The following is a 25,887-nucleotide window of genomic DNA, read 5'->3' as shown; positions in this document are numbered from 1 at the left end:
TCAACATATTCCGGAACTAATTGTTTGATCGGATGTGGACCGAAATCACCTCCATAGACAGGTGACATCGGTTTAAATCCTTGTCCTTCTTCGAATACTTCAACCAAAGGTGCGGATGGTTTCGGGCCATATCCAATACCAGTATCAACATATTCCGGACCTAATTGTTTGATCGGATGTGGACCGAAATCACCTCCATAGACAGGTGACATCGGTTTAAATCCTTGTCCTTCTTCGAATACTTCAACCAAAGGTGCGGATGGTTTCGGGCCATATCCAATACCAGTATCAACATATTCCGAAACTAATTGTTTGATCGGTTGTGTACCGAAATCACCACTATACAGAGGTGTGGTAGGTTTGAACATTGGTGCGTCTTCGAATACTTCAACCACAGGTGCGGATGGTTTCGGGCCATATCCAATACCGGAATCAACATATTCCGGACCTAATTGTTTGATCGGCTGTGGACCGAAATCACCTCCATAGACAGGTGACATCGGTTTAAATCCTTGTCCTTCTTCGAATACTTCAACCAAAGGTGCGAATGGTTTCGGGCCATACCCAATACCAGTATCAACATATTCCGAACCTAATTGTTTGATCGGTTGTGTACCGAAATCACCGCTATACAGAGGTGTGGTAGGTTTGAACATAGGTGCGTCTTCGAATACTTCAACCAAAGGTGCAGATGGTTTCGGGCCATATCCAATACCAGTATCAACATATTCCGGACCTAATTGTTTGATCGGTTGTGTACCGAAATCACCACCATACAGAAGTGTGGTAGGTTTGAACATAGGTGCGTCTTCGAATACTTCAACCAAAGGTGCGGATGGTTTCGGGCCATATCCAATACCAGTATCAACATGTTCCGGACCTAATTGTTTGATCGGATGTGGACCGAAATCACCTCCATAGACAGGTGACATCGGTTTAAATCCTTGTCCTTCTTCGAATACTTCAACCAAAGGTGCGGATGGTTTCGGGCCATATCCAATACCAGTATCAACATATTCCGGACCTAATTGTTTGATCGGTTGTGTACCGAAATCACCACCATACAGAGGAGTGGTAGGTTTGAACATAGGTGCGTCTTCGAATACTTCAACCAAAGGTGCGGATGGTTTCGGGCCATATCCAATACCAGTATCAACATATTCCGGACCTAATTGTTTATTCGGTTGTGTACCGAAATCACCACCATACAGAGGTGTGGTAGGTTTGAACATAGGTGCGTCTTCGAATACTTCAACCAAAGGCGCGGATGGTTTCGGGCCATATCCAATACCAGTATCAACATATTCCGGAACTAATTGTTTGATCGGATGTGGACCGAAATCACCTCCATAGACAGGTGACATCGGCTTAAATCCTTGTCCTTCTTCGAATACTTCAACCAAAGGTGCGGATGGTTTCGGGCCATATCCAATACCAGTATCAACATATTCCGGACCTAATTGTTTGATCGGATGTGGACCGAAATCACCTCCATAGACAGGTGATATCGGTTTAAATCCTTGTCCTTCTTCGAATACTTCAACCAAAGGTGCGGATGGTTTCGGGCCATATCCAATACCAGTATCAACATATTCCGGACCTAATTGTTTGATCGGTTGTTTAACGAAATCACCACCATACAGAGGTGTGGTAGGTTTGAACATAGGTGCGTCTTCGAATACTTCAACCAAAGGCGCGGATGGTTTCGGGCCATATCCAATACCGGTATCAACATATTCCGGACCTAATTGTTTGAACGGTTGTGTACCGAAATCACCACCATACAGAGGTGTAGTAGGTTTGAACATAGGTGAGTCTTCGAATGCTGTAACCAAAGGCGCAGATGGTTTCGGGCCATATCCAATACCAGTATCAACATATTCCGGACCTAATTGTTTGATCTGTTGTGTACCGAAATCACCACCATACAGAGGTGTGGTAGGTTTGAACATAGGTGCGTCTTCGAATACTTCAACCAAAGGTGTGAATGGTTTCGGGCCATATCCAATACCAGTATCAACATATTCCGGACCTAATTGTTTGATCGGTTGTGTACCGAAATCACCACCATACAGAGGTGTAGTAGGTTTAAACATAGGTGCGTCTTCGAATACTTCAACCAAAGGCGCGGATGGTTTCGGGCCATATCCAATACCAGTATCAACATATTCCGGAACTAATTGTTTGATCGGATGTGGACCGAAATCACCTCCATAGACAGGTGACATCGGCTTAAATCCTTGTCCTTCTTCGAATACTTCAACCAAAGGTGCGGATGGTTTCGGGCCATATCCAATACCAGTATCAACATATTCCGGACCTAATTGTTTGATCGGATGTGGACCGAAATCACCTCCATAGACAGGTGACATCGGTTTAAATCCTTGTCCTTCTTCGAATACTTCAACCAAAGGTGCGGATGGTTTCGGGCCATATCCAATACCAGTATCAACATATTCCGGACCTAATTGTTTGATCGGTTGTTTAACGAAATCACCACCATACAGAGGTGTGGTAGGTTTGAACATAGGTGCCTCTTCGAATACTTCAACCAAAGGCGCGGATGGTTTCGGGCCATATCCAATACCAGTATCAACATATTCCGGACCTAATTGTTTGAACGGTTGTGTACCGAAATCACCACCATACAGAGGTGTAGTAGGTTTGAACATAGGTGAATCTTCGAATGCTGTAACCAAAGGCGCAGATGGTTTCGGGCCATATCCAATACCAGTATCAACATATTCCGGACCTAATTGTTTGATCGGATGTGGACCGATATCTCCTCCATAGACAGGTGACATCGGTTTAAATCCTTGTCCTTCTTCGAATACTTCAACCAAAGGCGCGGATGGTTTCGGGCCATATCCAATACCAGTATCAACATATTCCGGACCTAATTGTTTGATCGGATGTGGACCGAAATCTCCTCCATAGACAGGTGACATCGGTTTAAATCCTTGTCCTTCTTCGAATACTTCAACCAAAGGCGCGGATGGTTTCGGGCCATATCCAATACCAGTATCAACATATTCCGGACCTAATTGTTTGATCGGATGTGGACCGAAATCACCTCCATAGACAGGTGACATCGGTTTAAATCCTTGTCCTTCTTCGAATACTTCAACCAAAGGTGCGGATGGTTTCGGGCCATATCCAATACCAGTATCAACATTTTCCGGACCTAATTGTTTGATCGGTTGTTTACCGAAATCACTACCATACAGAGGTGTGGTAGGTTTGAACATAGGTGCGTCTTCGAATACTTCAATCAAAGGTACGGATGATATCGGGCCATATCCAATACCAGTATCAACATATTCCGGACCTAATTGTTTATTCGGATGAGGACCGAAATCACCTCCATAGACAGGTGACATCGGTTTAAATCCTTGTCCTTCTTCGAATACTTCAACCAAAGGTGCGGATGGTTTCGGGCCATATCCAATACCAGTATCAACATGTTCCGGACCTAATTGTTTGATCGGATGTGGACCGAAATCACCTCCATAGACAAGTGACATCGGTTTAAATCCTTGTCCTTCTTCGAATACTTCAACCAAAGGTGCGGATGGTTTCGGGCCATATCCAATACCAGTATCAACATATTCCGGACCTAATTGTTTGATCGGTTGTGTACCGAAATCACCACCATACAGAGGTGTGGTAGGTTTGAACATAGGTGCGTCTTCGAATACTTCCACCAAAGGCGCGGATGGATTCGGGCCATATCCAATACCAGTATCAACATATTCCGGAACTAATTGTTTGATCGGATGTGGACCGAAATCACCTCCATAGACAGGTGACATCGGTTTAAATCCTTGTCCTTCTTCGAATACTTCAACCAAAGGTGCGGATGGTTTCGGGCCATATCCAATACCAGTATCAACATATTCCGAACCTAATTGTTCGATCGGTTGTGTACCGAAATCACCACTATACAGAGGTGTGGTAGGTTTGAACATAGGTGCGTCTTCGAATACTTCAACTAAAGGTGCGGATGGTTTCGGGCCATATCCAATACCAGTATCAACATATTCCGGACCTAATTGTTTGATCGGTTGTTTAACGAAATCACCACCATGCAGAGGTGTGGTAGGTTTGAACATAGGTGCGTCTTCGAATACTTCAACCACAGGTGTGAATGGTTTCGGGCCATATCCAATACCAGTATCAACATATTCCGGACCTAATTGTTTGATTGGTTGTGGACCGAAATCACCTCCATAGACAGGTAACATCGGTTTAAATCCTTGTCCTTCTTCGAATGCTTCAACCAAAGGTGCGGATGGTTTCGGGCCATATCCAATACCAGTATCAACATATTCCGGACCTAATTGTTTGATCGGTTGTCTACCGAAATCACCACCATACAGAGGTGTGGTAGGTTTAAACATAGGTGCGTTTTCGAATACTTCAACCAAAGGTGCGGATGGTTTCGGGCCATATCCAATACCATTATCAACATATTCCGGACCTAATTGTTTGATCGGATGTGGACCGAAATCACCTCCATAGACAGGTGACATCGGCTTAAATCCTTGTCCTTCTTCGAATACTTCAACCAAAGGTGCGGATGGTTTCGGGCCATATCCAATACCATTATCAACATATTCCGGACCTAATTGTTTGATCGGATGTGAACCGAAATCACCTCCATAGACAGGTGACATCGGCTTAAATCCTTGTCCTTCTTCGAATACTTCAACCAAAGGTGCGGATGGTTTCGGGCCATATCCAATACCATTATCAACATATTCCGGACCTAATTGTTTGATCGGTTGTGTACCGAAATCACCACCATACAGAGGTGTAGTAGGTTTGAACATAGGTGCGTCTTCGAATACTTCAACCAAAGGCGCGGATGGTTTCGGGCCATATCCAATACCAGTATCAACATATTCCGGACCTAATTGTTTGATCGGTTGTGTACCGAAATCACCACCATACAGAGGTGTAGTAGGTTTGAACATAGGTGAGTCTTCGAATGCTGTAACCAAAGGCGCGGATGGTTTCGGGCCATATCCAATACCAGTATCAACATATTCCGGACCTAATTGTTTGATCGGATGTGGACCGAAATCACCTCCATAGACAGGTGACATCGGCTTAAATCCTTGTCCTTCTTCGAATACTTCAACCAAAGGTGCGGATGGTTTCGGGCCATATCCAATACCAGTATCAACATATTCCGGACCTAATTGTTTGATCGGATGTGAACCGAAATCACCTCCATAGACAGGTGACATCGGCTTAAATCCTTGTCCTTCTTCGAATACTTCAACCAAAGGTGCGGATGGTTTCGGGCCATATCCAATACCAGTATCAACATATTCCGGACCTAATTGTTTGATCGGTTGTGTACCGAAATCACCACCATACAGAGGTGTAGTAGGTTTGAACATAGGTGCGTCTTCGAATACTTCAACTAAAGGTGCGGATGGTTTCGGGCCATATCCAATACCAGTATCAACATATTCCGGACCTAATTGTTTGATCGGTTGTTTAACGAAATCACCACCATGCAGAGGTGTGGTAGGTTTGAACATAGGTGCGTCTTCGAATACTTCAACCACAGGTGTGAATGGTTTCGGGCCATATCCAATACCAGTATCAACATATTCCGGACCTAATTGTTTGATTGGTTGTGGACCGAAATCACCTCCATAGACAGGTAACATCGGTTTAAATCCTTGTCCTTCTTCGAATGCTTCAACCAAAGGTGCGGATGGTTTCGGGCCATATCCAATACCAGTATCAACATATTCCGGACCTAATTGTTTGATTGGTTGTGGACCGAAATCACCTCCATAGACAGGTAACATCGGTTTAAATCCTTGTCCTTCTTCGAATGCTTCAACCAAAGGTGCGGATGGTTTCGGGCCATATCCAATACCAGTATCAACATATTCCGGACCTAATTGTTTGATCGGTTGTCTACCGAAATCACCACCATACAGAGGTGTGGTAGGTTTAAACATAGGTGCGTTTTCGAATACTTCAACCAAAGGTGCGGATGGTTTCGGGCCATATCCAATACCATTATCAACATATTCCGGACCTAATTGTTTGATCGGATGTGGACCGAAATCACCTCCATAGACAGGTGACATCGGCTTAAATCCTTGTCCTTCTTCGAATACTTCAACCAAAGGTGCGGATGGTTTCGGGCCATATCCAATACCATTATCAACATATTCCGGACCTAATTGTTTGATCGGATGTGAACCGAAATCACCTCCATAGACAGGTGACATCGGCTTAAATCCTTGTCCTTCTTCGAATACTTCAACCAAAGGTGCGGATGGTTTCGGGCCATATCCAATACCATTATCAACATATTCCGGACCTAATTGTTTGATCGGTTGTGTACCGAAATCACCACCATACAGAGGTGTAGTAGGTTTGAACATAGGTGCGTCTTCGAATACTTCAACCAAAGGCGCGGATGGTTTCGGGCCATATCCAATACCAGTATCAACATATTCCGGACCTAATTGTTTGATCGGTTGTGTACCGAAATCACCACCATACAGAGGTGTAGTAGGTTTGAACATAGGTGAGTCTTCGAATGCTGTAACCAAAGGCGCGGATGGTTTCGGGCCATATCCAATACCAGTATCAACATATTCCGGACCTAATTGTTTGATCGGATGTGGACCGAAATCACCTCCATAGACAGGTGACATCGGCTTAAATCCTTGTCCTTCTTCGAATACTTCAACCAAAGGTGCGGATGGTTTCGGGCCATATCCAATACCATTATCAACATATTCCGGACCTAATTGTTTGATCGGATGTGAACCGAAATCACCTCCATAGACAGGTGACATCGGTTTAAATCCTTGTCCTTCTTCGAATACTTCAACCAAAGGTGCGGATGGTTTCGGGCCATATCCAATACCATTATCAACATATTCCGGACCTAATTGTTTGATCGGATGTGGACCGAAATCACCTCCATAGACAGGTGACATCGGCTTAAATCCTTGTCCTTCTTCGAATACTTCAACCAAAGGTGCGGATGGTTTCGGGCCATATCCAATACCATTATCAACATATTCCGGACCTAATTGTTTGATCGGATGTGGACCGAAATCACCTCCATAGACAGGTGACATCGGCTTAAATCCTTGTCCTTCTTCGAATACTTCAACCAAAGGTGCGGATGGTTTCGGGCCATATCCAATACCATTATCAACATATTCCGGACCTAATTGTTTGATCGGTTGTGTACCGAAATCACCACCATACAGAGGTGTAGTAGGTTTGAACATAGGTGCGTCTTCGAATACTTCAACCAAAGGCGCGGATGGTTTCGGGCCATATCCAATACCAGTATCAACATATTCCGGACCTAATTGTTTGATCGGTTGTGTACCGAAATCACCACCATACAGAGGTGTAGTAGGTTTGAACATAGGTGAGTCTTCGAATGCTGTAACCAAAGGCGCGGATGGTTTCGGGCCATATCCAATACCAGTATCAACATATTCCGGACCTAATTGTTTGATCGGATGTGGACCGAAATCACCTCCATAGACATGTGACATCGGTTTAAATCCTTGTCCTTCTTCGAATAATTCAACCAAAGGCGTGGATGGTTTCGGGCCATATCCAATACCGGTATCAACATATTCCGGACCTAATTGTTTGATCGGATGTGGACCGAAATCTCCTCCATGGACAGGTGACATCGGTTTAAATCCTTGTCCTTCTTCGAATACTTCAACCAAAGGCGCGGATGGTTTCGGGCCATATCCAATACCAGTATCAACATATTCCGGAACTAATTGTTTGATCGGTTGTGTACCGAAATCACCACCATACAGAGGTGTGGTAGGTTTAAACATAGGTGCGTCTTCGAATACTTCAACCAAAGGTGCGGATGGTTTCGGGCCATATCCAATACCAGTATCAACATATTCCGGACCTAATTGTTTGATCGGATGTGGACCGAAATCACCTCCATAGACAGGTGACATCGGTTTAAATCCTTGTCCTTCTTCGAATACTTCAACCAAAGGTGCGGATGGTTTCGGGCCATATCCAATACCAGTATCAACATATTCCGGACCTAATTGTTTGATCGGTTGTTTAACGAAATCACCACCATACAGAGGTGTGGTAGGTTTGAACATAGGTGCGTCTTCGAATACTTCAACCAAAGGTGCGGATGGTTTCGGGCCATATCCAATACCAGTATCAACATATTCCGGACCTAATTGTTTGATCGGTTGTTTAACGAAATCACCACCATACAGAGGTGTGGTAGGTTTGAACATAGGTGCGTCTTCGAATACTTCAACCAAAGGCGCGGATGGTTTCGGGCCATATCCAATACCAGTATCAACATATTCCGGACCTAATTGTTTGATCGGTTGTGTTCCGAAATCACCACCATACAGAGGTGTAGTAGGTTTGAACATAGGTGAGTCTTCGAATGCTGTAACCAAAGGCGCAGATGGTTTCGGGCCATATCCAATACCAGTATCAACATATTCCGGACCTAATTGTTTGATCGGATGTGGACCGATATCTCCTCCATAGACAGGTGACATCGGTTTAAATCCTTGTCCTTCTTCGAATACTTCAACCAAAGGCGCGGATGGTTTCGGGCCATATCCAATACCAGTATCAACATATTCCGGACCTAATTGTTTGATCGGATGTGGACCGAAATCACCTCCATAGACATGTGACATCGGTTTAAATCCTTGTCCTTCTTCGAATACTTCAACCAAAGGCGTGGATGGTTTCGGGCCATATCCAATACCAGTATCAACATATTCCGGACCTAATTGTTTGATCGGATGTGGACCGAAATCTCCTCCATGGACAGGTGACATCGGTTTAAATCCTTGTCCTTCTTCGAATACTTCAACCAAAGGCGCGGATGGTTTCGGGCCATATCCAATACCAGTATCAACATATTCCGGAACTGATTGTTTGATCGGATGTGGACCGAAATCACCTCCATAGACAGGTGACATCGGTTTAAATCCTTGTTCTTCTTCGAATACTTCAACCAAAGGTGCGGATGGTTTCGGTCCATATCCAATACCAGTATCAACATATTCCGGACCTAATTGTTTGATCGGTTGTGGACCGAAATCACCTCCATATACAGGTGACATCGGTTTTAATCCATGACCTTCATCGAATTCCTCAACCAAAGGTGCGAAAGGTTTCGGGCCATATCCAAAAGCAGTATCAACATATTCCGGACCTAATTGTTTGATCGGTTGTTTAACGAAATCACCACCATACAGAGGTGTGGTAGGTTTGAACATAGGTGCGTCTTCGAATACTTCAACCAAAGGCGCGGATGGTTTCGGGCCATATCCAATACCAGTATCAACATATTCCGGACCTAATTGTTTGATCGGTTGTGCACCTAAATCACCACCATACAGAGGTGTAGTAGGTTTGAACATAGGTGAGTCTTCGAATACTTCAACCAAAGGCGCGGATGGTTTCGGGCCATATCCAATACCAGTATCAACATATTCCGGACCTAATTGTTTGATCGGATGTGGACCGAAATCACCTCCATAGACATGTGACATCGGTTTAAATCCTTGTCCTTCTTCGTATACTTCAACCAAAGGCGTGGATGGTTTCGGGCCATATCCAATACCAGTATCAACATATTCCGGACCTAATTGTTTGATCGGATGTGGACCGAAATCTCCTCCATGGACAGGTGACATCGGTTTAAATCCTTGTCCTTCTTCGAATACTTCAACCAAAGGCGCGGATGGTTTCGGGCCATATCCAATACCAGTATCAACATATTCCGGAACTGATTGTTTGATCGGATGTGGACCGAAATCACCTCCATAGACAGGTGACATCGGTTTAAATCCTTGTTCTTCTTCGAATACTTCAACCAAAGGTGCGGATGGTTTCGGTCCATATCCAATACCAGTATCAACATATTCCGGACCTAATTGTTTGATCGGTTGTGGACCGAAATCACCTCCATATACAGGTGACATCGGTTTTAATCCATGACCTTCATCGAATTCCTCAACCAAAGGTGCGAAAGGTTTCGGGCCATATCCAAAAGCAGTATCAACATATTCCGGACCCATTTGTTTTAACGGATGTGGACCGAAATCACCTCCATAGACCGGTGACATCGGTTTTAATCCTTGTCCTTCATCGAAATCCTCAACCAAAGGTGCGAAAGGTTTCGGGCCATATCCAACACCAGTATCAACATATTCCGGACCTAATTGTTTGATCGGTTGTGTACCGAAATCACCACCATACAGAGGTGTCTTAGGTTTGAACATAGGTGCGTCTTCGAATACTTCAACCAAAGGTGCGGATGGTTTCGGGCCATATCCAATAACAGTATCAACATATTCCGGACCTAATTGTTTGATCGGTTGTGTACCGAAATCACCACCATACAGAGGTGTCTTAGGTTTGAACATAGGTGCGTCTTCGAATACTTCAACCAAAGGTGCGGATGGTTTCGGGCCATATCCAATAACAGTATCAACATATTCCGACCCTAATTGTTTGATCGGTTCTTTGCCGAAATCACCACCATACAGAGGTGTGGTAGGTTTGAACATTGGTGCGTCTTCGAATACGTCAATCAATGGTTTGGATGGTTTCGGGCCATATCCAATACCAGTATCAACATAATCCGGACCTAATTGTTTAATAGGATGTTCGACATCATCACCAAACAGAGGTGTGGTAGGTTTAAACATAATTCCTTCTTCGAATACGTCAACCAATGCTGTGGATGGTTTAGGGCCATAACCAATACCAGCATCAACATAATCCTGACCGAATTTTTTGATCGGTTGTTGACCGAAATCATCACCAAACAGAGGAGCGGATGGTTTAGGGCCATATTCCATACTAGGGTCATCATATTCTGAACCTATTTTTTTGATCGGTTGTGGACCGTAATCATCACCAAACACAGGTGTGGTAGGTTTAAATGTAGGTGTCTCTTCGAATGCTTCATCCAAAGTTGCGGATGGTTTCAGGCCATATCCAATACCAGTATCATCATATTTTGGACCTAATTGTTTGATCGGTTGTTGACCGAAATCACCACCAAACAGAGGTGTAGTCGGATTGAAAATTGGTGCGTCTTCGAATTCGTCAACCATTGGTCTGGATGGTTTCGGGCCATATCCTATACCATGATCAACATATTCCGGACCTAATCGTTTATTAGGATGTGCGACATCATCACCAAACAGAGGTGTGGTAGGTTTAAACATAACTCCCTCTTCAAATACGTTAACCAATTCTGTGGATGTTTTCGGGCCATATCCAATACCAGTATCAACGTATTCCGGACGTAACTGTTTGATTGGTTGTTGACCGAAATCTCCACCAAGCAGAGGTGTAGTCGGTTTGAAAATAGGTTCGTTTTCGAATACGTCAACCAATGTTGTGTATGGTTTCGGCCCATATCCAATGCCAGTATCAACATATTCCGGACCTAGTGGTTTGATCGGTTGTTGACCGAAATCACCACTAAACAGAGTTGCAGATGTTTTCGGGCCATATTCCATACTAGTATCTACATATTCCGGATCTAATTGTTTGATTGGTTGTTGACCGAAATCACCTCCATAGACCGGTGACATCGGTATTAATCCTTGACCCTCTTCGAACACTTCAACCAAAGGTGCGGATGGTTTCGGGCCATATTCAATACCAGTATCAACATGTTCTGAACCTATTTCTTTGATCGGTTGTTGGCCGTAATCATCACCATACAGAGGTGTGGTAGGTTTGAACATAGATGCGTCTTCGAATACATTAACCAAAGTTGCCGATGGTTTCGGGCCATATCCAATACCAGTATCAATTTCGTCTGATTTTGTTGTTTCTGGCATATGCCTATATTCATTTGCATTATCGGCATATAATTGCCCATATATTTTGGTGTCAACTGGTGTTGGTAGAAAGTTTGTTGTCACTTTTACACATTTTGCTACAGGGCAACATGATTCTGTGTCAACTTCTAGCCGTATGCTTTGAGAAGGACATTCAGGCCTTCCCAGATCGACGCATTTTAAGCGATTGCAAATACATTCATAGTCTGCACAGCATTCTTCCTGGTTTGTTATAAGTTTGTCCTCGTAATACTTGCAAGCTGGCGGAAGAGTGCACATCGTTGTGTCACAAGTATCTAAAAATGTATTTGTTGTGCCTTACTGCAAAAAAATTTTCTTCCACGAACAGCACAACCCCTAAAGCATTTGACTTAAATTTGAAGTTTATTTTTATCACGTTCACAAAACCACAACTTTAATTCCAAGAGAGAATCTGTAATCCATCAGGCATTGTCTTTATCTATGCGACATCAAATTACTGTTAGTGTTGTGTGCATTATTAAAGCAACAAGCCTTTGATTTATGTCAGCAGATTCATGAAAAAAAAGTATCTTCAGTTTCTTATGTAAATACAACTATTTATTATTAGCTCACCTTTTATGCAGCGATAAGAAGAGCAACATCCATCTTTCATTTCCTCCACAATTTTATGACCCATTTCACAGAGTGGCTTTGTTGAGCAAATACGTTTGGTGCAGCGTATTTCTTGCAGGTCAAAGCAAGTACAAATAGTGCAAGAGTCTTGACTTTTCTTCCAGCATTCCCCGTAATTACGTTCTCGTCCAGTTACGTCAATGCACATAGCATTTTCATTTACGATTTCGTATGCAAATGCTGGTGTGGTGTCAAGTTCATCCGATTTTTCACGATCATATTGTAAAATACTATTTTCTATTTCTTTATTGAAATCAAAGTCATTTTTATCCTCAACAATTTTACTTGATTTCAGTTCGTCAACGTTGTCAGAAAAAATGCTTTCATCGTGTACCTTGGATAACAACTCTCCTGCACTGTCATATGTGTACTCATCCGAATTTGCATCCACGGCGTCACTTTTTTGACCATGATCATTGTTAACTAAATCTGCAACTTCTTCAAGAACCTGAATTGGAGGTCATATTTTTGCAGCACGTCAATAACTAAATCAAAAACTTAGTGCTATATAATAAAGTTGAACAGAAATAGATACACAAACATTAATATTTTTACTTAAAGGAATATGGGGAAACAATCCATATTTTACCTTGTCAACTTCTTCTTGTTCAGGATATTTTATGGCCATTGCAGTGTAACTGGGATACTCGGTTTCTTTTGAGTATGTCATTTCTTCTGGAACCACATATTCTTCAGCTTCGGGCGTACATCCCATGAGCGGTGATTCTTCCAATTCATTATTCCAGCAGTAGTAACGAATGCACGTAACTCGGCAATCCCAATTATCGCCGGGCTTCAAAAGGAAATTTAAAAATATCTTTCTTACTATTTGTCCAACAAGATAACCTTTGTAGATAAAATAAACATAAAAGTTTGGACTGTCACTCTGGCAAATGGCCCGACCTGCAGTTGGACAATGCGGACCGGTACTGATCCGGGTAATTTCGTATCCCTCTCCAACAATATATAAGTTACATACTTCTCTCATTTAAAGGAATTCTTCAGGTTCGAAATGCATACTTTCGTCTTAAATTATGTTTCAATAATACGTTCATTGAACCGTTTTGGAAAAATTAATTAAAAAAATGTAAGGTTGTAGTGTGGTGATATGTAAAACAAGCTCATGCTAGCTAAACCTACCGCAATAATATTTCCATTTGGAAGCAGACACGGACAATCTTGTGTAGATACACACGTTTTCACGTCGCGAAGTGCCTGGCCAGATGAACATGCAGAAACAGTTTGCCCGCAAGTCATGCAGCATTCATTGTTGTTTCCGTGCACACACTCGTATGTTGCTGATCTCCACGCATGGCATAAAGAACCACATTTGTATGCACATGTATTTTGCTTGCTCGTTGGACAGAGTTCTATCAAGTGTTAAAGTGCATCAGAAATTATACAAACCACCAGTGTAGTAGCGTTTTTTGTAATGTCAATATATATATTTTTGTTAAGAATACACTTTGCCAAAGAGTAAATCATCAGTAACTGGGATTGGTTCCATGCCCTTATTTTATATTAGTGTCGCGTCTGACCCTAGACCGTTATTTTGGGGGGCGACGCTGTCGGGTTAATTTAATTGGCGTGTTTTTGAAACTGACTTTCTGCTGCAGAATAAGCTGCTGGCAATCTGCTCACTTTTTTAATGATGATTCCGTTACCACTGTGCAGTAATTTACACATCACAATCACACAATGACGTCACAATGTACCGTAACTTGACGTTTAACCACGTAATTTGTGACAAGTAATAAGAAGTCATCATGTATCAAGTTTAGTAGAATTCAAATTAACCGTTCATAGATTTGGTTACTGGAACTTAATTAATTATTTTAACAAACCTACCCAACGCTTTATGTATTTCCAAATTACAGGTTTCCCTGGTAGGTTTTAAAAGAAATGGATTGTACTTCTTTGGGTCCTTTCTCTCCCAATATCGTATAGTACAGGGCATAACAGGAGGTAAATAGCTGTCAGGGCACGGCAAACCAAGACAATGGATTGCATGATCCATGCAGTAACTAAAACAAAACTCCAAATAAAATTGTTGACAGGCATATAAGGCACTTTTTCTAGTATTATGCAGTAAACATGGTCGGAAAATTACAGTCTTACCAGCTTTTACATTCGTCTGATAATGGGAATATTTTGTCACCCTCCCCATATAGTATACCATCGTGAACAGTACACACACATTTCGATCTTTCAACACAACATTTTTCTTCACGGCTGTAAACCAGCTTTGGTTTGCAGGAACATCCTTCGACGCAAGAATCTTTACAGTCCTTCTCTATCTGCGCCAAACGCCATAGCAAGACGTTAGTTGGCATTCAACTTTTATGGATCAGACAATAGCATAGTTTAAAACGAATATACCTTAGCACGACTGTTGTAGTTGTCACAAGTTATAGGGCATGCTGAGACGCAAGGATTATATATACGGTATCCATCGCACTGGATGGGGCACATATCCTGAGTTCTCCAGTACGGGTGAGCACCATGCTTGTTACACTCTTGTGCATAGGCGGCTATTGATGTGCAAAAACATTCGCATTCCCCTCCAGTGTTGCAAGCGCAGGTGTCAAATACGCATCGTTCATAATACTGGTCAGGGTTTACGTAGCTGTGACAGTCTGCAAATTTCGTTTTGATCACAGAACAGCGGGCTTCTGCCCATGATCTACGACCCGGGTTTCCCTGGCAACCGTCAACGTCATCCACGCTAATTGGATCTTTGCACATTCCAATCTGCCAGGATTCTGCCATTACAAGGGGATCACCGACTTCAATTCCACCTAAAGAAACTCAGAAAAATAAGCCACTTTGGACAAGCCAAAAATATAGGTATTACGTACCGTTTGTTTTGAAATCATTTTTTGAATTCTGATCGTAATTGCCACACAGACCTTCAATTTTTCCTGAGTGCTCACCAGTTACTTTTATTGCTAGGTATGTTCCCTTGTCCCATTGCAATGTTAAGCCTATTTTTGTATCGATAAATACAAAAAGTCCAGCAAATCGGGCAGTAAATGCCGAGTTTCTAGATGTTTCAACTCGCTTTCCGCGAACTAGTGACAAAACTTCCTCCTCGGCAGTGCCCATGTTAACAATCATTGTTATAGATTTGCTAAATACATATCACATTGACTTTTGTAAAACACAAAAGAACAGGCTTTTTTATAGAAATACCTGCAAACGGTTCCATACGATCCACACGGAACATTAGTGACACTTACTCGGAAATTGTGTTCGTTTTCCTCAGTGTTTCTTGCTAAAACGTATTCGCAATCCTGGAATCAACACCGATCTTTTAATATCAATTTCCTTGCCAAACTATGCAAACTTCAAATAAATTTACCTGACCAAATTTGTAGTAGTGTCCATCAAATGTTGTGATGTGCGTGGCGCCATACGCCCTACATTCGCCTTGGCACACATTTTCTGTGCAGGTCCAAATTCCACCTGTACAGTTGCAGGTGTTGCAATCCTTGCGCATTTCTTCCCCTTCTCTGTAACTTTTTCCTCCATATACACATGGACATTGTTCCCTTTGCACACATTCGCCAATAGTTTCATCCAATACCAATCCTGCAAGACCGGCTAATGTTAATTACAAAAGAGAAAATATTTAAAGACACTTCTGACCTTCGAGGCATTGACAGCCAGATATGCAATGTTCAGGTTTAGTTGGGTCGTCTTGAGGTAAATGCATACTAAAACAAGTTATTTGATCTTTCCATTTGCAGGTTACAAATTCCTACAAACAAGCAATTAAAACATGTGGTAAGTTTAACATAACTCAGGTAAGCAATCCTGCCTCTGTTTCGGAGCAGTCTTCAGAAACAGGGCAGTAGTTGTCAGTACATTCCCACTTTCCTTTGTGGCACTCACACACGTTGCAATCCTACAAGAAAAATGATCAAGGTGCTTATGCCCTAACTACCACTTTTTGCATTTGCGAACCTGCATGTGAGACTCCGATGGTAAATACTTTTCATTGTCGAAAAAGCAAGGACATTCTTCTGTGGCTATGCAGGTACCCTCGTAACTAAGTACTTGACCTTCAGGGCATGTACAACCCGGAATACATTCCTCACTACATGGTACTTCCTCGTGAATCGCACCGCAAGATGCTTCACAGGATTTGGCACACTCAGACCAAAGCATTCCAGTGGTGCACAATTCCTGTCAAAATACAAAATTGTAAACATGCAAAAGAGGGAATAATAGCCCATATACTTACTTCACATCCAGTTTTGGCCCGCCAATCAAATACGACTCCTTGTTTGCTACATGATAATGTGTATGTAGAAAATATGTTGCAGGCAATTTGTCTTGTTGGGGAATTACAAAAATCAAACAAACAAGACTCGTAATATGGCTAAAAATATATTTGTGAGTAAATTGTAAGAATTGTTGGTTTTATATTCTTGTTTACGTTATATTCAACAATGTCGTGACATTGCAGGAATGGAGGACTTCTTAATTGGCCGCATATTTCACGAGCATATTGTTTATTAATGCTGTTCACTTTGCAAGGATGCATTTTCATTGGGTCCCATCGTGGGGCACCAGGACAAACCGAAGTCTATTAAAACAAATGTCAAAAAAATTGGTTTGCATAAACCGAAATGTTGCAACAATACCTGCCACAAACTTGAAAATTCATAGATGTCTTCGTGGGTAATACCGTCGGGTGCCCATTTATCATCATCTTGAATCGAGTTAAAATTCCCACAAAGACCTGCAATTAAACCGCACATATTGCTCTTCGCCCGAATTTGGCAGTGCGAACGTTTGTCCCAAAGTGCAGTCATTCCGTTCCATATTGTGACCTTTTAATTATAATATATATATATATATATAAATTTACAAGCTGCAACAGCTGGTAGACTAGCAACAAACCTTTTGAAATTCAGATGTTACGTCTTCAACCGAAAAAGAATCGGCAACAAAAGGAAGTTTTACATTTTTACCTTTATGCAAAACAATGCCTCCAGACAATAATTTTACGTCCACACCATTTACGGTGATACCAAGATTACGCGTACATTGTTGCCATTCTTTTATACCACTAGCAGATGTTTTTCTAAACAGCATCACAAGGTTTGTATTAAAAAAATTCATACGCAAATTGAGTGGTATACTTACATGCATCTTTCGTTTTCAATGACAATTTCAAACGAAATATCTTGTACACCACTGGACCTTGCAAGAATGTATGAGCAGTCTTGATCGACCCTCATGTTAAATTCAGCTCCGTCAAAAGTTTCGTAATGCCTAGGCACCGATTAGTATTTTAAGGCAACCACTTAAAAGGGTTAAATTATATTTGAAAAGATAAACTTATAAAAAAGATGACTTGGAACAAATAAATTCTATCGGCTTTTTAGTTTTTGTACAAATGCAAACATTTAACTGTATTTAGAGTGACAAACTTGCCTGTCTCCATACGTGCGACAAATACCGTCGCATCGGTTTTTCGTGCATACCCATTTGCCACGAGCACATACACATTGGTTGCAATCGCGCCTAATTTTGCTTTTTGGTTTGTATGTCTGTGTAGTAAAATAAAACAAAATATATTTACATCGTACAATGTAACGTACTTCATGTGCATACACGTTTTCCGAATTGACATGGACAAGCAGACTTTTTCACGCATTCGCCATCTTGAAGGTACATATCTTTCGGACAATGACATCCATCAATGCAATGTCGATCTTCGCAGTTGTACTCGCGCCCAGAGCAGGTAAGTGGACATGATGTTCCACAGTGATCAAACACCATACCTTTTTAAGATACGTGTATAGTCAATTGGCACCAGCAAGATCGTAAAAAAACATTAAACCCAGTTACCTAAAGGACACATTTCTTCGCAGACTCCTTCAATTCGCCACTCAACATGCACGCCACGTCTAGCACATTCCCGAAAGTACGCGGCCATCGATGAGCACACAGAATTGGGATGTGCACTATAGAAACACACGTCTTCTTTGCATGATTCAAAGTATGGCAGAGGATCGACAGCTTCATGACATGTACTGCTCATGATTGTGCCACACATCTCCAAAGCTTTACCTGAAGCAGGCGGTTTTATTCAAAAGGCCAAAAATTTTTTTTTTAAAAGTAACACTGTGCATTATAGGCCAAGGTTGACACAGGTTTGCTATTCAACCTGTCTTTTGAGGCAGACTGCTTCAATTATTGTTTTACAAAAAGGGTAATCGTTTAATGCTCCAGCAGGGTTAAAAAATTAAACACTTCTTATTTAAACGATTAAATTTAAATATGAAAAAATAAACCTCAAAGTTTTTGTATACCAGGTGAGATTTCTTTAAATAAGTGAGTAAATTTACGAAATTTAAGTTTCTCATAACTATTTAAAAGACGCCAGCCGTTGAATTCATACGGCGTACCGGCAAGAGTTCATTTACTGGTACGCCGTTCCAGAACGTTCGGGTTAATTTTAACTTTAAACTTGTCACGTAACACCAAAATATTTTAAAATTGCTTTTTTTGTGTGTTTTAGACTCTATTATACACCCGAGTCTTGTTACATAACTATCTACCTGTTAACAGCCTCTGCTCCATTGGAACTCCTTCACCCCAGGCACAAAACGGCTGACTTCCAGCTTCAGAACAGGTAGAAATTGCTTTCCAACTGTTTGCAAAAAATGCAACATCTTTCACCACCCGAGGTTCATCGTCTTCCACAATCGTAAAGTCGTCCGAACAATCCCTAATGTTTCAAACATAACAATGAAATAAACCTAGTTTTGAAAACTCTATGTCAACCTGTTAAACGTTCCACAAAGACCAGCAGTTTTGCCGAACATGTCCTCATCAACATGGACCCAAATTTGCTCTTTGCCATCCCATTTAACGTACAGGGTGTTTGCACTATCCTATAAAATTGTTACAATCACAAACAGAATGCAAACGTGGGTCCTGTTAACAGAAAGGTAACAAGTATTGGGTATATATATCTTCTCGACAGTTGCTGCAGCTCTGAACCAGCTTGTTGTTCGCAAATCCAGACTTCAAAGCAAATAACGTTTGCCTGAAGCGCTACTTTATTAAAGTGATTTTAATTAGTAAAAATATAAATGTATACATTCAGCAAATCATACTATAGTTTGAAACATTTGTTATTATTAGTAAGTGGTTGTTAAAGCGTAAAAACAGACCAAACCTACCAAGCAATATGTAATGCCAGAAATATTTTTTTTTTAATTTACAACGTCTTTTGCTCCACAGCGTAGTTTAAAACAACTCGCGCTAAATGATAATAACAAACAAAAAACGAGTAGGCTTAACTTCAAATCAAATTGCCAAAAAGCACAAAATAATTCCGCGTTGGTAGTCACGATATATTTTTCTATTTTTTCAAAACATTGCCTTACCTTGACTACAATGTAACCTGCGATTCGTTCCACCGACAAACCATAAATGTACTCCGGGAGAGTTAGCTTGCATGTACCGCCGTAAGCTGATGCTTCGCCAGTTGCAACATCGTTTTCGAGCCGAAGCATGTCTTCTCCGTACACTATGAGTACGCTCCTAGAGTATTAACCAATCAGTAACGCACTTATCTCAGTGTATCGAAAACAATCTACCTCTTGCAACCAGTTTCGGATCCGTCACAATCACCATCATTAATTACGTGCACTGCAAAAGTGTTGTCGACGATGTCCTTAGCTAAAACATAAGTGCAAGCGCCTCGAAATCTGTAAGTCGTGCCATCGAATGTACGGTAATGGTGTTGACCCCATGTGTAGCATGTTCCAGTCAAATCGGCCGGCGCTTTTACGTCGGTATAAATTCCGGTAAAGTGTCCGACACCAAGTGGATTTACCTTACAATACAATAAAATCGGTAACTTCAAAAATAACGACACATATTATAACAACAACAATTATATTCACTTTATGGCAACAATAACATGATCTATAAACAAAAAAATATGTCTACATACAGCGTCTGGCTTTTCGACGCAGTCTGGAATGCTGGAACCAGGTAACCAATTACCTCCTTCACCACATCGAAAATAGCCAGAAACAGGTATTTTGACAGAAAATTTAAATCCTGAGGTAAGAAAAATTACCTTAAAAAGTAGCCAAGAGATCAATATGTGGTTTGTATGGTGGCCCTATAATTTAGTTTGTTGTTTTCAAAATCAGCATCGGAATATCAAATCAAAAGAACATGGTAGCATCAGGTGACGTCAAAAACATATCCATTAATGCACAATAGCTTACCAAAACCAATGCAAAGGGCTTCATCATAAAATTATCATAAAAATGAGCTACAGTTGGTGACTACCAGCCAAGGGATAATGTTTTAGAGATTGGTCAACAAGTAAAGTTTAATCGAGCTTTTTATTATTGGCACGGCCAACATACTTCTTGCCATTTCAAAAAACATAGCCCACATTTGCTGTGACGACGTATAATTTCGTATGGTCAGAGAAACAACGACAAAAAAATCAACACGCCACAAACAAATTGCTAAATTAAAGATTCGCGTAACCATTTTTCTAAATGTCTTGTTTGTGACTTAAAACCGATAAAAAAATGTTTGGGTTGGCGACGCAACTGCGTCAAGTGGCAGTACATTAATAAACCAAAGATTTAAATCGAATGAGATTGAATAGTGACAGTTTTATTACTAGTTTAGAATGGAATAAATACCTGTGGGACAACTTGGGAAGCATCTTTGCTCGTGGTCTGTAACGTTGCATTCCACAAAGCCATTAACTGGTGGACTCAGTGTTTTGCATCTGGTTTAAACATGTAATTTCATAAATTTTCTATGTTGTTTGGCATGGGTTTTGTTTGTTGTTACATGTTAAATATAGGCATATTTCACCTAGGTATCGTCGGTATTGCTCAACTCCCTATTAAATACCATGGTCGAAGATAAATACACAAACTTACTGGGCTACAAACTATTAAATGACAAGCGAAAACACTTTCTCTGCAAAAATGTTGATATTATCGACAACAGCAATTATTCTACAGTTTTGCGCAGGCATTACAACAACGTGTATCACTGTGATGTAGTTCTTCAAAATACCCTTGTTGCTGACTGGTTTTTGTGTTTAAATGTGTAATCACAGGAATCTTAAAGACATAAGCAATGATTTCACAGATATAAAACAAGAATGTAACTAGCAAAAAGTTTTGAGATAATTAACTAAATTTGACGATTTTAACGATAGTCTCGCGAAGTTAAAGTGTAAAGCATTGCGGTTGTGATTCCCCAAGTACATGATTACGCATGGTCTACACGTTTCGTAAACAATAAAAATCCCTTCTGAAAAAAAGGCTTTACACCCGCACGTCACAGTAGTTCTAAGGTTCTCGACAAGGTGGAATGGATGGCCACCCGCCTACGTCAAAGTCACGAAACAAAGTGACAACATGGATTAGGCGCCTATATAATCCGCCACAGCTGGGAAGCTGCTGAACAACTTTTTTCCGTATTCCATTATTCAGTAGGTTTGTGTTTGACGGAACACGTTATATTTAGTAATGCACTACTAGACACTTTTATATCCACATAGTATTTACGAGTCCACTGCTTTTCTCTAACAATATCGCATATCACATGACTGCCAGTTTATCCGGTAACGCTTTCGCCTTTCTGACAATTCCATTTGATTCTATTCTATTCTATTCTATTCTATTCCATTCTATTCGATTCTATTTCGCCTATTGGATTTTATCGATAAACATTATTCGGATTATTCCGCCTGTCCGGATCTCAGCCGAGTGCACAGGTGGACAGACAATTCAGTGGCAACTAGCCGACAGGTTATCAGTCCTTCATTGAGACTCATTGCGCTAGCATCATCAAGACCAACTGCCAGCGCATCCGCGTACCCTGCAAACTGGTACCCCTTCGTTCGAACTTTCAACTGTGAGACATCGAGCAAGCAGGTTTCAAGACAGAAGAGATTTTTTGGCCAAGCCTGATTTTCTACGGTAGCCAACGGCAAGCAAGACAGTTTTTTGCAACAGACTGTCATCACATTAAAGCAACCGTAGGCAAACGTTATCTTGCCTTGCCGTGACTTTAAGACAGTAAACGCCCATGGTCAAGTTTTGGTTAAATAGTCCACACGTACATCTTACTGATATGCAAGAATACGGTTTCGCAGAATCAACGCAACCGTCAATCTTATACCTTCTCTTGCCACGCAAGTGTTAAACCGTTTGTTACGTATGACGATTATCAGTGGCAGCCGCACACGTTCTTGCTCCCTGTTCTTGTCGGCAGGTTTTTTGTCGTTACTTTTCCTTATAACGTCATGCCACCTTTTTTCTATTCCCACTGACAAGACGAACAGAGGTCAAGTATTTTGGTTCTTACTGTTAGTTTTTGTATTTCAGTTTGGTATTAACAATGTTGTGTTTTAGTAGGCTAAATTATTTCACATATGCGCGTGCAACAATTCGTTACCATGTCTTTAGCGGGCATAAAGTTAATCGGCGAGTTCGCCATGATAAATTTTTCATGTACGTTTAAATGGTGATGTGTTGCGCCGGATCCGGGTACCCGGACCCTGCCGGATATTGACCAATTTTCAATACCCGGACCCGGCCGGATAATACACTTAATTTTACCGGATAGTTGGGAAGGCATTTTTGTCCTAAAAGCGGACAAACATTTCGCAAATTACTCGTTTTCGGGACCCAGTCTGTTATACTCGCCGACGTAAGATTTTTCTGTTATTTGTTATTAAGGTTTTTCGTGACGTGTTTTACTATATTAATAAATGCCCACATTTATTTGTTCCACTCATGACAGGCTAACCTTAACATAGCATTCTGTTTGGCAATCAAACATTTTTGCCATACCGATAAAATACACGAATCGGTGTTAACAAACTGCCGGATCCAAATTATCCGGCCGGATTTGAATAATAACTATCCGGATCCGGCCGGGCCGGATAATTTGGAATTGGGAACATCACTACGTTTAAACATATTATAAACAACAAAATAGGAAATTTTTTGAGTCGCAGTATATAATAATTCTCTCGCCTTTTGTCCTGAATACCAAAATGTGTCAAAAATGTATCTTACTTTTTTGCGCCTTTGATGCAGGCAGGGAACCGATTGTTTTCTTTAAAACTAGGCTGCCAAACCCCTGTTTCCAAATTACAGGCGTAAAGATGAGTGTGACTAGCCCGGAACCCTTCCAAACAGGATATGTCGCAAATGCGAAGATTTCCAACATCAGTGCAGTCTGGCTCACCAGCAGAATTTTTTGGTTTCATAGCTTCGCACGTAGCCTCTGTGGTTTACAATGATAAAAAAAAAACAATTCAAAAACAGGTCTAAATAAGTCAATATATGTGCTGATCAAATATTATTGCTGACAACTATTTCATCCTCCAAACCTTGTCAGGAGATGTTTGGACAAACATCCTACAACCAATTTATCAATCATAACATAGGCAATGTGTTAAGGAGGATGCATAATTTAATATTTTGAGCCACTTGGTATTACTTTTTATATAGAGAAAATTTAATATATTAATAAGGTAAAATCAATATTGGCTTTATATAACTTACCAACACACAAGGGAAAATCCGTCAAAGACCAATCACCTTCATCGGATTGACAAAGAGATTCAATTGTTTCTCCTGGATTCATCCCTTCAAACTTATATCCAGATTGACACGAAACAGTGCATGTCCTAAAATAGTTTAAAGACCAATAGTATCTTTAATTAATTTCAGAAACGACTTGAACATTAAAATATATTTTGGCTCTACTTGGAAAGATAGTTGGGCATATGTACAATAACGCAATAACTCCCTGAGTTTCTCCAAGGGAAAAATTGTGGTGAGAGCATGGTACAAGCAGCGGTGCAGCCCTAAAACAGTGGTTCTTAACCTGGATTTGGCGACGCTTTATGGGTCAGAGGAAAGTCCAACGATTTACAAAAAATCAGCGAACGTTTTAGTCAACTTTTTCTTTTTGAATTAAGTGCAGAAACAAAAATATTTAATTTCGTTAGTTTCGTAGGCACTGGGAGATTGAATTGTTACCATTAGCACATACATGACATACTTAGGCTTCAGAAAAGAGTGTTTCAACACATATTTTTACATGCTGTGGTGCGATCAAAATACATTTCGGTGACACCGCTAGATTTGCTTTATAGAGCTACAATATCTAACCAAGTATGGTGATGACCCCGTCCTTCTATGGAATATTATGCGAATTAAAAATCTCGAACTTTAGTGATGTCTGTCATTTCTACCGACCCATCTTTGAACACCATTGCATTCTAGTTGCGGTAAAACGAAATAACATAGCATCCTGCATGCGAAAATTACTTTGCTTGTACACAATAACCCAAATTCATCAAAATTGTGTTAGATTGATTTCAGTTCGTATTCCGTTTTGTTTGCTATTTGTGCGTGTCTTATTGTTATCGGGGTTCGACAAATGTTTGCGGAGGATCCAAAAAGTTCGGCGAGTTACAAAAGGTTAAGAACCACTTAAAATACGCTCTCGCTCAGCGTGCACAAAAAATATGCACAAAATCTTTGTTTGATGCAGTGTGACTGTGTTGCGCAAAAATTTAGCAATTCGTAAATTTTACGTACACGGTGTATGCCGCTACAAAAACCTACGAAAACGCAACAAAATAAACTTATGAGGTATACTAACATTACGTTTCCAACCGTTTCATACTCCATCTCGCCAAATTGTGGCTTTATCAGGTTTTTGCAGTTGCCAAGATCTAAAACATCTGAATCAACCATAGGTAAAATGTTACAAGGGTATGAAGTCTATCATACTAGCACATAAAATTTTTATAAATAAATAAATATGCTTTTTGGTTAAGTTTTTAAAGTTTTCAACTAGTTTTCAAATACACACGTATTTGTCTTCAAAAAAATGCATAATTTACCTGGAACGTAGCCGTTGACGCTGTTAAAATAAAGTTTAATTAATGTATACTTTATGCAACTTTTTTGTTGAATTTATGCAACTTTTTAAAGATTTATTGCATACTTGGATAAAAATTACCTGTGGGGGACAGCAGCACATAAACAGAGCAAAAACGCTACTAAGGACATTCCCTTCGATTTTCTTCCAGGTATCTGTAACGTTTTGTCTTTTATTCAACTAAACGCAGTAACGTCGGCGCGCTCTTGCGCCCTTTTGCTACAAAACGCTGGGATAGCTTCTTTATATAGGTGAAGTTACATCCGGCTGACAACGCACAATGATGTGTAAAAGTACTTATCAGTGGTGCAATACGGTAACATTGTGCAACCATCTGCGCCTGTAACAACTCTTACAACTTTTACTTGCTGTA

The 25,887-nt window shown here is 40.9% G+C and overlaps 1 protein-coding gene across 1 annotated transcript in view; it reads right to left on the bottom strand.

Annotated features, from left to right (window-relative positions):
- The window catches only part of LOC145898106 (mucin-2-like), a 109,962-nt gene extending 84,317 nt beyond the window's left edge, over positions 1–25,645 (bottom strand). The window contains exons 1-34 of the mRNA XM_082986543.1: positions 25,596–25,645; positions 25,477–25,496; positions 25,233–25,314; positions 24,125–24,249; positions 23,633–23,843; positions 21,233–21,321; positions 20,518–20,627; positions 20,159–20,397; positions 19,946–20,102; positions 19,338–19,447; positions 19,112–19,281; positions 18,399–18,620; positions 18,162–18,331; positions 17,982–18,097; positions 17,691–17,819; positions 17,445–17,628; positions 17,186–17,374; positions 16,978–17,127; positions 16,783–16,920; positions 16,503–16,724; positions 16,357–16,443; positions 16,185–16,296; positions 15,898–16,127; positions 15,729–15,829; positions 15,395–15,666; positions 14,916–15,334; positions 14,655–14,833; positions 14,385–14,560; positions 13,677–13,906; positions 13,126–13,329; positions 12,477–12,984; positions 12,080–12,178; positions 11,702–11,794; positions 10,706–11,482 (exon numbers count right to left, since the gene is read on the bottom strand). Of these exons, the coding sequence (XP_082842669.1) occupies positions 10,706–11,482; positions 11,702–11,794; positions 12,080–12,178; positions 12,477–12,984; positions 13,126–13,329; positions 13,677–13,906; positions 14,385–14,560; positions 14,655–14,833; positions 14,916–15,334; positions 15,395–15,666; positions 15,729–15,829; positions 15,898–16,127; positions 16,185–16,296; positions 16,357–16,443; positions 16,503–16,724; positions 16,783–16,920; positions 16,978–17,127; positions 17,186–17,374; positions 17,445–17,628; positions 17,691–17,819; positions 17,982–18,097; positions 18,162–18,331; positions 18,399–18,620; positions 19,112–19,281; positions 19,338–19,447; positions 19,946–20,102; positions 20,159–20,397; positions 20,518–20,627; positions 21,233–21,321; positions 23,633–23,843; positions 24,125–24,249; positions 25,233–25,314; positions 25,477–25,496; positions 25,596–25,645 (6,370 nt within the window). The remainder of the gene's footprint in view (positions 1–10,705; positions 11,483–11,701; positions 11,795–12,079; positions 12,179–12,476; positions 12,985–13,125; positions 13,330–13,676; positions 13,907–14,384; positions 14,561–14,654; positions 14,834–14,915; positions 15,335–15,394; positions 15,667–15,728; positions 15,830–15,897; positions 16,128–16,184; positions 16,297–16,356; positions 16,444–16,502; positions 16,725–16,782; positions 16,921–16,977; positions 17,128–17,185; positions 17,375–17,444; positions 17,629–17,690; positions 17,820–17,981; positions 18,098–18,161; positions 18,332–18,398; positions 18,621–19,111; positions 19,282–19,337; positions 19,448–19,945; positions 20,103–20,158; positions 20,398–20,517; positions 20,628–21,232; positions 21,322–23,632; positions 23,844–24,124; positions 24,250–25,232; positions 25,315–25,476; positions 25,497–25,595) is intronic.
- Positions 25,646–25,887: the final 242 nt, after the last annotated feature.

Source organism: Ascidia mentula, chromosome 4 (genome assembly GCF_947561715.1).
Source record: "Ascidia mentula chromosome 4, kaAscMent1.1, whole genome shotgun sequence".
NCBI lineage: Eukaryota > Metazoa > Chordata > Ascidiacea > Phlebobranchia > Ascidiidae > Ascidia > Ascidia mentula.
Note: the sequence above shows the minus strand (reverse complement) of the source record. Positions and strands in the feature narration are given on the sequence as shown.